Below are 12,168 nucleotides of genomic sequence, written 5' to 3'. Positions count from 1 at the left end.
GCGCAAATAGCCGAAACCGCCCGCGAAACAAAATCCAAATGGCCGCCCGCCCGTGCGCACGCCAATGCGCGAGCAGTAGTTTATAGACGCGCGGGAGCAAGCTAGCGCTAAAACAAACCATGCAACGAAAACCGAGAAAGGGAGGCGTGCGAAAAAAATTCCCTGTATCCCCACATAGCAGCAGGACATGACAAAAAAGAAAAAGTTAGGAAATTGGTGCGCTTTTTAGACGTACAGACGGCGCCGTAAATATACGGCATTGACCATTTTCGGACTTGTTCGCGGCGCCGTATATTTACGTCATTGACCGTCAAAGGGTTAATGAACTGTCAGGATTAACCCAGGGATAAACAATGGGGCTGCACGTTTCAGCTTTGCTGCTTAACTACCTGTACGAGTGCTTGGGCAGTGATTTTTTCGCTTGGTGGCTGTGTGACTGCACATGGCATTACATATAATGCATAAATAGTGTTCAGTGTTGATGCGAAAGCATAAAATGGCCCATTTAGTGATAAAGCCAGTGGCATCTGTAGCAGTGAAACGGCACCTAAATTCCCATTGCCTGTGATTCCATGTCACGAGTGTTTCTCGACGAAGCAGAGTGGGCGAAAGGGAACACCTTCTGGGCTGCGCTAGCACACCAAGTGTTGCGTGAGGCGAGAGGGCATCGCCGCAACACCACATCACCCTCGCTCGCTCTTGGAAGCCAACGCATGGTCCATGTCCATATTGCTCGTCCTGTCTGCTTCTAGTCTGTGTCCATGTCACTTCGCGCGACAATCCAAGACCATGTCTCTCTCTCTCTCTTTCTCACCCCCACTGGGCTTAGCTGCTGCACACGCCTGCCGGCTTTGGTGGCCACTGCTGCTCTCTCAGTTCCTCGTCGCAGGATGTCGGTGGCATGTGGTGTTGGCACTGCAGGCTGCTGCTGCTTGATGGCGTGGGCAGCACGTACCATTATGGTACATTATTCAAAGCGCAAAACTCAAAAGGACCGCTCAGCGGTCTTCAATTGGACATTAATGCTTCTGAATTCACAACTCATAAGAAGTGCTTAGAGGTCTTTGGTTTTTTTTGTTGTTGTTGTTAATTTATGCAGTCAACTTCCTTTAATTCGACCCTCGTGATATCTAAATTGATTGTATCATAAGAAGCCGAGAAACAAGGACACCAAGGACAGCACAAGGGAAGTTACATGTACTTATTAGGTGAATTAAAGAAATGATAAATTAATGGAAAACAAAAGTGGATGAAAAAACAACTGGCCGCAGGTGGAGCATAGACCCACACCTTCGCATTACGCGTGCGATGCTCTTACCAATTGAGCTAATGTGGCACCATTTTCCTATCCACTTTCTGGGGTATTTATGTTTATCTACGAGAACTAAACCTAGGAGTGTTAGCCAATGCCACACCTCACGGCCTGGAGGGTGGATGATTGATCGAGTTATTTGGCAGCTCGACATTAAAGAACTGTCAGAAATATAATGTCCAAATACACAGGTGCTTTCTTTTCTTTCATAGTATTTGCATGACTTTGATGTGCCACTGATCTTAATGCGTACCCAGTTTTTACGTGTTTAAGTAAGAAAATAATGTCAACCCAAATCTAATGTGTACTCAACTTTAGTACAAAAAAAAATGCCGCATGTCTTAAAGATTTAAAATTTTGGTTATGTTCATCATCACCATTCTCAGGCATCTCTTATCGCCATGGGCCACATGTCGTTCTTTGTGCGGTCCACTGTGTTTGATATGCCACATTTGTCAGAATGACTCCACAACCATTGCGAATGGCATAATGTCCCACACTTGCCAGTTAGTCATGCAGCACAAGGTTGTGACTTGGCAAAAAGATTTAATGCTGCTCAGTCGCTGCTAGCTTAACATATAAAAACTCTTTCGTATGAGTTTTTAGGATGAAAGAAGCATGTGGCCATTCTGTGCAAAAACTTAGTTCTATCGTCATATTGGTGATGACAATAGTGATCTTGCTGGCTCTTACAGTAGGCTGTCGCTGACACTGTGAGCTTGGTTATGGTTTCATATCCAAATGAACTTCACATTAGAATCAGTAAACATGATAATCATTAATTGTGAGCTGCCATTTTCACTTGAAACTCTGCTGTGGGAAGGCTAGAAATTAAAATTTTTGACATGTCTTCAATGCATTCACTTTCATATTCATTTACAAAGCGTGTCCTGATGTATTCACTGTTTCCTACCGCTGCTAAGACCAGTTCTGCAACCATTGGGCTCACTACTGGGGTCACCATTTTGGTCAGGCACATGTGCACTGACCAGTCACATTTGAATTGACTTATGAGGGTGGATTTCAGGATTGAAATAATGAGTCTTGGCCCACAGTAATCTACAGGTGTTGGCCAGGACCTTCAGTCGGTGTCTAATTAACCAGAGTCAAATGGGGGATGTTAGTTTACTGTATTGGGCAACAGGGCCTTCCAGCATACAGAATGCTCCATTTTTCGGAAGTGCACTGCTAAAGGCAATTATTTGTCATGTGTCATGATTGGGGCACCAGTTATGTTTGCAAGAAACACAAAGAAAAAGTTTAGCAACATTCACTTCAATTTGCCACCAGCTTTCTTGTTGGCTTTGTGAAGATGAATAAAGATGCCAGAAGGAACGCAAAGGCAACAGTTGGTTGTTAGCACTCATCCTCACTGCTTCTGTGTTTCTTTTGTTTTCATTAGGTGTGTGCAGTTATACAAACATTTTGAATAATCAATCAAATAGTTGTTATTTGCAACTTAAAACTGTAGCAAAAATGTAATAACTTTAATCCTAACTGTAGTAGTCATAAAGCATGACGATTTATGTAGTAGGGCACACTGCATTGGTGAGGGAGTCACTTTCCTTACTAAACTGCAATCATTGGCACTCATATTTTGCTGAGATATGGTATTCGACAGTGTCCATTCAAGCTACTATTTATGGATGCTGTACGTGTCTGTTCTCTTCAAATTAAACCTAAATACACTTCACTGCAACATTACTTCAAAGGCTGTACCTAAAGTAACTGTCAACTATTTTTTTATTTCTGTGTGATCACAGCGCATAAAGAATTGACAGGGACCGACAGAGTAAGCAACACAAAGCGCTGACTGTAACTGGTTTATTGACTCGCAAAGCGCTTGTAAATATACAATCTTACGCATAAGCGTGCAGAGAAAAAACAAAGCCCTGGTGATACGTGAATCCCTTCCTCGATAGCGGTCATAGATCTCTTGCGAATCGAAGCCACGCCCCACATAAAACAAAAAGAAAAAGCAGAAACTGCACTATACATGTACTTTGTCAACCAAGTTACCACGTGAACTGGTGACCTTAAAACAACTGTTATTGGGTCACAATGCCTAAGAAAAAGCGCTCCTTGTCACTTTACAACACCGAAGGTGTGCTGACACAATTCTCTTTAAGCTTTGAGATCTCACCTGCTTAAACTATTTCCCTCGTGGTCATCCCTGCACATATGCGCAGAAATAGTTGAAGCAGGCGAGATATCAAAGCTTAAAGGGAATTGTGTCAGCACACCTTCGGTGTTGTTAAGTGATAGGGAGCACCTTTTCTTAGGCGTTGTGACCCAATAACAGTTGTTTTAAGGCCGCCAGCTCATGTGGGGACTCGGTTGGCAAAGTTCATTCCTAGTGCAGTTCTTTTATATATTTTTTATTATTATTTTCTAAATGTGAGATGGGGCTTTGATTCGCACATCTTTCATCGTTATTTAGGAAGAGCTTCACATATCACCTTGGCTTTGTTGTTCTTTATGTGCATGCTTATGTGTTGAATTGTATACATACAAGCGCTTTGCATGACACTAAACCAGTTGCAGTCAGCCTTTTGTGTTGCCTACTCTGTCGGTCCCTGTCCATTTTTTGTGCACTTTGATAAAATAGACATGCATAACCAACTTGCTCACCAGTTCATCCTGAACAAACTATTTTTTGTGTGCAAGTCTGAAACTACACAAAAATGGGCATCGGATATTATGTGATACCATCCTTTTGGCAATCATGGATGGCCTTTTGGCATCAACAGGTTACATAATGTAGCCACCAGTACTCTACATAGCTTGGCACCACATGATGTGTCATTTCATCAATGTGTGGTAGCAGACTTTCTGGTGAAAGAGCAAATTTAAGATGCAGAATTTTATAAGAGGCTTCAGCTTGTGTATGGAAATGTGTGAATGAGCTCGAGCAGTGTGTGAAGATGGGTGAAGCATTTCAAAAATGGTCAGACGAGCATTGAAGATCAGTTTCGGAGTGGTCGGCCTCAGACAGCCACTACTGAAGCCAATAAGTAGGCCTTTAATACACTCATCAAAGAAGACAGGCAAGTAATAATAGAGGAAACAGTGAGAATGCTTGAACTAAGGTACATGCAGCTCAGGAGACGATAAAAGGAAAATATTTCTGGAAAATAAGTGCTGCACGATAAGTTGAAACGTTGCAGAAGCTTCATTGCTCGTTGTGCAATAGATGACCTGCAAAAAAAGAAAAAAGAAAAAGAAAACAAAGAGTAGGGGTGTGCAAATAGGGATTTTTCAGACTGAATCGAATATCAATCAAATAGTGCCAGAAGCAGAGCAAATTGAATCGAATATTGAATGCTTTTTGAATAATTAACTGTTATTATCACAGTTGTTAACTGATGTAAAACATTGTTCACATCCCAGTATTCTTAATGTTGGCAAGTTTATGTCATTACATAGTAGGTACATTATGAACCATAGTTTATTAAAAGCACAAATGGAGCATTAGGAGCAAACAAGTAGTTTCTTTGCATGCATAGTGCTCTTCAGAGAGTTCAAATGATCGCTGTACAGCCTGTAAAGTATGGCTACCTAAGTGACATAGCCTACTCTACGGCGCAAGTTCTCATGTTTTTTTGTCTATACTATGCCCGCAGGAATGAAAATTTACCCTACTTTTGCTGCAATTTTATGTTTATTAGGGCACAGTTACTATTTTGAAATATTCAAAAAGTATTTGAAAAATATTCGCATGTATGAATAGTGACTATTCGATTTGAAGAGCAAATCAAATAGGACACTATTCGATACGTTATTTCAAAGTTTTGAATATTTGCACACTCCTGAAAAAGTAAAGTGATTCATGATTGAAAAAAAACTTTTTTTAATCATGAATTACCTGGCTTTTGGAACATTTTTGCATGAGACTAGGCATCCTCACTCTTTTCGCTTTGCAGTCAAGAAAAATTACAGAATGAAAAGGGGAGTACTTTTGCACTCATCACAGGTGCAGTCAAAAAGTTTGAAGGACGCTTAAGCTTTTTCTTTAAGAGTGGAGTGCGATAGCATTCAAAGATCTCTGACTGCTTCTCACGCTTCCCGGCGACTGCAGCCTATGCAACAGTAATGTTTACTGGGAATCGCTGACGGCGAACACTATGCACGAAGGCGAGCTTTCTGGTGGAAATGTGGCTTCTTGTGTGCACCACAATGCGGTGGAGGCGAGCACCAGCTGAAGATGTTGCAAGGAACCGGGCGCGTAACTTGATGACCTTTGAGATTTTCACGCCAACGAAGACCGTGGCCGTTCTGCAGTAAAAAATGGTAGAAAGGCTGGAAAAGGGGTTCGTGATTTTTGTTTCCGCGTAACAGAATTATGTTTTCTCATATATTCAAATTACAATCTGACGCTGTTGTGTCCATAGGTTGTGTGTAAGTCGTACTTCAAGATTTTTCTGACGTATTTTACTTTGAGAAATTCAATTAGTTCAGTAACTTCCTTGCGCTACATGGAGGGCCTGCATGGTTCCAAATGTTTTTTGCCGAAAGCACATCTGACGCCAATGCCGGATTTGGTGCGACATGGGGCCCTTAACGCTGTCATGTTAATACGAGGCCAGCAATATGTGACATTCGAAGTGATCGGTGCAGTGGTACATTACTGTTTCTGCAAGGCTGAAATGGAGTTCTACATGAAGGTATTTCCAAGCTTTCCACTTGGCGGGAAAAATGTATGCCGAGAAATGGATGGTATGTTGGAAAATGAACAGAAGTCTTGAAAATAAATCGGCAAAGCTTTGCTTTCCGTAATGCAGCGTAATCATTTGTGAAATGCTTTTACTCATTACTTTCAGTATGACCCTCGTAGATATAACAAGACGCTGTCTGCCGAAACCATTGCCAATGAATCTGTTATTGATACAGATAGGATACACATTTCGATTTAGTCAACAAATGCACAGATGCTAACAGCCCACAAGACTGCATTTTTAAACTTCATCAGATAGTGTATACTCCAAAGAGTTCTTACTATGCCAACAAACTGCTTATTTGTTCCTAGTGTTCCATTTCTTCTTTTAGTAAACCAGGCTTCATAATGTGCATTATGATGACAGAAACTTGTCAATGTTGGAAATATTAGGATGTAAGTGTTGTTTTATATTGATGGTGAAAAAGTGTTTTCATTATTCGAAAGGTATTCTCCGTTTGGTTTGCTTCCAGCACTATTTGATTAATATTTGATTCGGTCTAAGAAAATTGCTATTTACACAGCCCTAGCCTTCATTCCTCTAAACTTAGGCAGATTTGCTGTTCTTGTGCACTTAATGTTAAATATGAATTAGATTTAGTCATTAAAAATTGGTACTTCATCTGGTTAAGCTTAACATACACTCTATCAACTAAGATTTTCATTGTGTTTTTTTTTTTCCTTTCCTTAAAGGGACCCTGAAACGATTTTGACGACTTTATACAAGCATACCAAGTCGTTAAAGTAGGTCCTTCTGATCATTAATTGACGCATTTAGGTGCTCCGCACAAAAGTTATAATTTATTACAGGGTTTTAAAAATGTGCATCGCTGCCGATAGCAGCACATTGCTCGGCTGAATCTTAGGCTGCTCCTACCCATTTGATGTCATTTGCCCCAATGACGTTAGTAGGGCGAGCTGTCCGATTGGCTGCCCCGGGCACATCATCAATCATTTTTCCAACTTTATGTTTTGGGCTGCTGAGCACGAGGTCGCGGGATCGAATCCCCGCCACGGCAGCCGCATTTTGATGGGGGCGAAATGCGAAAACACCCATGTACTTAGATTTAGGTGCACATTAAAGATACCCAGGTGGTCGAAATTTCCGGAGTCCTCCACTACGGCGTGCCTCATAATCAGAAAGTAGTTTTGGCACGTAAAACCCCATAATTTAATTTCTTAAAACTTTATGTTGAACAAATGTTCGTAATAGTTGGAATGCTAGTTAATTTGTTTCTATAGAAAGAAAGTAACAAAGAGAATGCACAAGAACAATTTCTCACTACACTTAAGCACTTCCGGCACACAGCAAGCATCGTCTACGTGTGTTACAATGTGCTCCATTTTGACGAGAGCTCCAGGGTCAGAGTCGGTCTCAGTCTTTTCGCGAGCACCATGATTCAACTTTGTTGCATTGTAGGCTGCAAACGTAGCGACTGGCAATATCTCAAGCTGCGGCATCGTGTCCCTCTGCAAGGCAGCAGACGAGCGGACTGGCTGCAACACATCAGACTGCCGCTATCCGATCGGCGCCAGGATTTGCACGTTTGTGGCCGTCACTTTACACCAGAGGATTACTAACGCAATAGCATTTTGCGAGTCCGATATTGGGATAAACGCAAGTGCAAGGGGACAGGGCCTGGCCATTTGACCGTGCCGTTTCACTGGATGAGCAGAAGCGCAAATGTGAATGGTCTGTACGTTGCAGCACCTGGTGGCACAGAGCTCAACCACACACGGTAGCAGTAACAAAATGTATTCTCCTTTGCTGCTGGTCTGCTGGCTGGACCGTGCAGACTGATCAGGCCGCTCACGTATGTCTACGCTAAAGTTCCTTCATGAGCTTGAGTTTATGCCTCCACCGTTCCGTCGAAACGCCCAGCTTGCCTGTGGTTACCGGAATACCAGACACTTTCAGCGCTGCGACAGAATGCTCGCAACGCACGCTGCTTCGATAGCTCTCGCTTGGAGTCGACTGCCAAGCAGCTGGCGGACAGTTTGGAAAGGCTTCGTGCGCGCGCTCCTAGAGAACCGGAAGGTGACGACACGACGTGCCATCATGACACAGAGCCAGTGAAGGCGGAGCTTAGCCCCGATCACTCGGGGAACGAGTTGAGGAGAAAATGTATGACTATGGAGGAGGGTAACTTGTAATCATCTGTAGCTCTCTTAATATGAGACGTTTCACATAAATTGTGGTGCGAATGGTTAACTTTAGCTGTACTTCACGCGCCTACAAAATTTGTCCGAACCATTTCAGGGGCCCTTTAACTTTTAAAGATTTATAGTTTCAGAAAAGGTAATTTCTTTTTGTAGAGCAAGAGAACTTTTACTCAAGAGGTGATTATTGTACATAGAGAAATACTTTTCTACTAGTTTTGCCAACAACAATAATGTTATAGTTTTGCCAACAGCCACTGCCAACAATGCCGAGCGACGCCTTATTTGCCATGTAGCACCCTGTCATGAAAGCAAAACTTGCTAAGGAGAAGTGCACTCACCTCAGCTCTTTTCTGTCTGACAGGGTTATTAAACTTGTGATACATAATTCTTCTGCTACAGACTGCGGTCTACTAAATAGGTCTAAGCCAGCATGGAACAAAATAAGAACAATTGTCAAGGGCACCTTTAAAATGTAATGCAGGGATCTTCCTTGGTATTGCTCCCTCACTATAAATGTTGTGACTCCAGCCTTCCCCTTGCAGACAGTGCTGCTCATTATGCCTAAAGGCACACTTGTTCTTTTTGCAGCTGGATGAGAATGTGTCCCTGGGGAACCTGGAGCGGGCGCTGTCCTATTTCCAAAGTTTGTATGCTGTACACCTATCCAACGAGCGACAGGATGAACGGCACTTGCTCACCCAAAATTTGCGGTGCCTGGTGCTATCCTGTGAGGCTGTGAAGTGTGCCTTGGGCTTTGTGCGCCATGTTCTTGGTGCACAAGGTGGTGACCTGGCTGCTTTGCTTGATGCTGCGCTTGCCTCAGCCTCTGATTTGCTGCAAGGTATGACAGCACTTCTGGGCCTCTTCCTTTCTTTTTTTTTCACCATATCATGGGTTTGTGCTATGGAAAATTACTCTTGATTATCATATTTACTGGAATCTAGGTCAGCCTCGATTCTGTGTCAACTCGTAAAATTCTGAAGGTCAGCAAATTGTAAGTCAAACAAGAAAAGGGCGTCTGGCTGTGAAAAGAATATGCATTTTATTATGCTTTTTGGCGATCATCGCAAACATATGAAAATGTTAACTCATTTTCATCTTCATCGACATTGCTGGTCCCTGTGTCACTTATTTCTTCCCACAGTGTGCTGTCCTCAATTCCATGCAGCACATTATAGGTGCATTAGAATACTCACGCTAAAGCTCAGCCACAGTTTCATCCTATGCCGCCGCCATCCAGTTCGCTGCCTATCTGAAGTAGACATGTCGAAGAAATGTTGAAGTAGCCAAGCGTCTGAGCAGGCCTCAAACACCACAATGGTGCATGCCGAACCGTAAGCTGCAGTCATGCCTTCTGATTGCTAAGCTATGCTGCAATACAGTGCATAAGATAATGTTGCCACGCGGTAACATTGTCCGATGGTTGTGGACAAACTGCATGCTCAGATCTAAGCCGACCTTGACTTTTTGTACATTATTTTGAAAGAAAAATATCGGCCTTTTTGACTAAATACAGTAGTCACATTGGTGAGAGGCCTTGAAAAGAACCACCAATGAAATTACTGACCCTTAGCTGCCAGTTATTCAGCAGCAGAAAAATGTACATGGCAGCTGTCACTTGAAGTGCAAAAGAACCAGCCAAATTTCTTGAAGCTGCGTTGCCACAGATGCCCAGATGACAACACAACAACAACAATACATGCCCAGATGACATGTTTTGTAAAACTTGTTTTTGGACTAGTATGTAAGACAATGTTGTAGTGGGTGCAGAAAACACGAACACAGTGGACTCACTATGGTTGCTAAGTGGCTATAGAGTTGTACTACTAAACATGAAGTCACAGGTTCGATTCCCATCTGTGGTGGCTGCATTTTGCTTGTGGCAAAATGTAAAGACTCTTGTGTGTACTTCAATTTGGGTGCATGTTAAAAAATCCCAGGTGGACAAAATTAATCCAGAGCCCATCACTACAGCACCTCTGATAGTTCCAATGTTGTTTTGGAATGTTAAAAGGACACTAATGAGAAAAATTTGTTTGATCCTTCAGCTGTGCCACAAAAACCACTCTTATAAAGACAGGAGGCTTATAAAGACAGGGCACTGCCTTGAAATTCCTGTACCAAATTAAAAAAAAAATTAACTATAAGATTGCCAGGAGAACATGTGCTCTGGCTCATGTACACTAGAAGATCGCAATGATTTGAAGAAATTGCAAGAAAGCTCAGGGAAGGGCTGGAATCTTTAAGAGCATTATTGTACCTTCATTGTGGCATCCAAGTGAGTAATACAGTTGAACCTCATTATAACAAACATGGATATATGGAATTATAGAATATAATTAAGTGAATCTAAAATGTTTGTTGCCAGTAGCAGCATGTAACGAATATGTGCTTATACATAGGGGCCTTCATTTTTGGGTGAAACCTCGAAATTCCTGATTTTGCACCCCAAACAAAATTGATAAAAATTTGAGTTAAACTCAATTTGTTAAACCCACACCCCCACTATGGTGTGACTCATAATCATGTCATGGTTTTGGCGCATAAAACCCCAGAACTTAATCTTTTAAAGTACTAGGTGGCTATAGAAAATCAGCCAAACCTGTCTGAATAGTCTTTTCTTTTAGGTCTAACTTGTCTGTTAAGTTTAAGTTAATGCTTGTCTCATGGGCACACGCAACCTCCTTTTAAAGGAACACTAAAGTCAAATGTTAAGTCAACATGGACTGTTAAAATAACATTTCAGAAATCACACAGTGCTTCTTTCTTGCCAAGAAAAGACTTAGTTTAAGAGAAACTTGCATCTGAAGGGTCTGCATACCTTTTGCACAATTCAAATTTCCCGCCTTTGAGTGGGGAGTTGTGACATAGCATATGCCAGCACTGCCTGTACTTGTTGGTGAGTAAAACAGCACCCAACAGACTGCACTATATTTTCTTTGCGCAAAATGCAAATTTACGGCCATGCAGGAACCAAGTGAAGATTCAGCTTTGTATTTGCCGCTGCAGCTGCTCTTGGTCAAGTGGCGGGGCCTATTCAGGCATCCTGTGACATCACACGGACGTGGAATTTTCTGCTACTTGCAAATTGTGTTTCATCATCATCATCATCATCATCATCATCATCATCATCATCAGCCTGGTTACGCCCACTGCAGGGCAAAGGCCTCTCCCATACTTCTCCAACAACCCCGGTCATGTACTAATTGTGGCCATGCCATGCCTGCAAACTTCTTAATCTCATCCGCCCACCTAACTTTCTGCCGCCCCCTGCTATGCTTCCCTTCCCTTGGGATCCAGTCCGTAACCCTTAATGACCATTGGTTATCTTCCCTCCTCATTACATGTCCTGCCCATGTCCATTTCTTTTTCTTGATTTCAACTAAGATATCATTAACTTGTGTGTATCACGAGGCAGCAAAACCAGCGCTACACTACCTGATAACAAAGCTACTGAAACATGATAGGGTAGGCAGCGCTGAGTCAAGCGAAAACGAAACCCTTTGAGATCCTGTGCTGTTGTCAGTGGTAATGTCAATGAGTTCTTTTTTCTAAAAATTGGATAGAACTGGACAAGTAGCACTTTTTCTCTGTTTTATAAAGCAATGCAATAATATTTTTAATACGAGTGGTTGAGTACTAGTGACATAATTGTGACATAATTATTATGAGGAATGCCTACATCATCAGGCTAGTACTTGAATGTCCTGGGGCAGTCTCTAATCGTGTCCGGCATTTACCTCAATTTCTCTATTACTGAAGCTTTTTTTGCGATAAAATTGACGCCTTACACACTCTCTAGCATAAATCTACCACTTCAGCTTGTCTTAATACTTGCCTTTAGTGTCCCTTTAACTCCATCGTATTTATCTAGAGGGAGATGCTCTCGGTGTCACATGGCTGCCCTTCCACTAAGGAAGTTTAATGGGGCTTTTGCAAAAGAGAATCCGGCGATCTCTTTTGACGACTCAAGGGAGTA

General features: G+C 42.2%; 1 protein-coding gene across 2 annotated transcripts in view; it reads left to right on the top strand.

Annotated features, from left to right (window-relative positions):
• Positions 1 to 12,168, top strand: part of DCTN1-p150 (dynactin subunit 1) — a 64,355-nt gene that overhangs the window by 26,767 nt on the left and 25,420 nt on the right. For both annotated transcript variants that reach the window (XM_075677368.1, XM_075677367.1), the window contains exon 4: positions 8,778 to 9,030. In XM_075677368.1, coding sequence (XP_075533483.1) covers positions 8,778 to 9,030 — 253 coding nt within the window. The remainder of the gene's footprint in view (positions 1 to 8,777; positions 9,031 to 12,168) is intronic.

This window comes from Dermacentor variabilis, unplaced genomic scaffold (assembly GCF_050947875.1).
Source record: "Dermacentor variabilis isolate Ectoservices unplaced genomic scaffold, ASM5094787v1 scaffold_12, whole genome shotgun sequence".
NCBI classification, from domain to species: domain Eukaryota; kingdom Metazoa; phylum Arthropoda; class Arachnida; order Ixodida; family Ixodidae; genus Dermacentor; species Dermacentor variabilis.
This window is presented reverse-complemented; position numbering and strand designations above follow the sequence as displayed.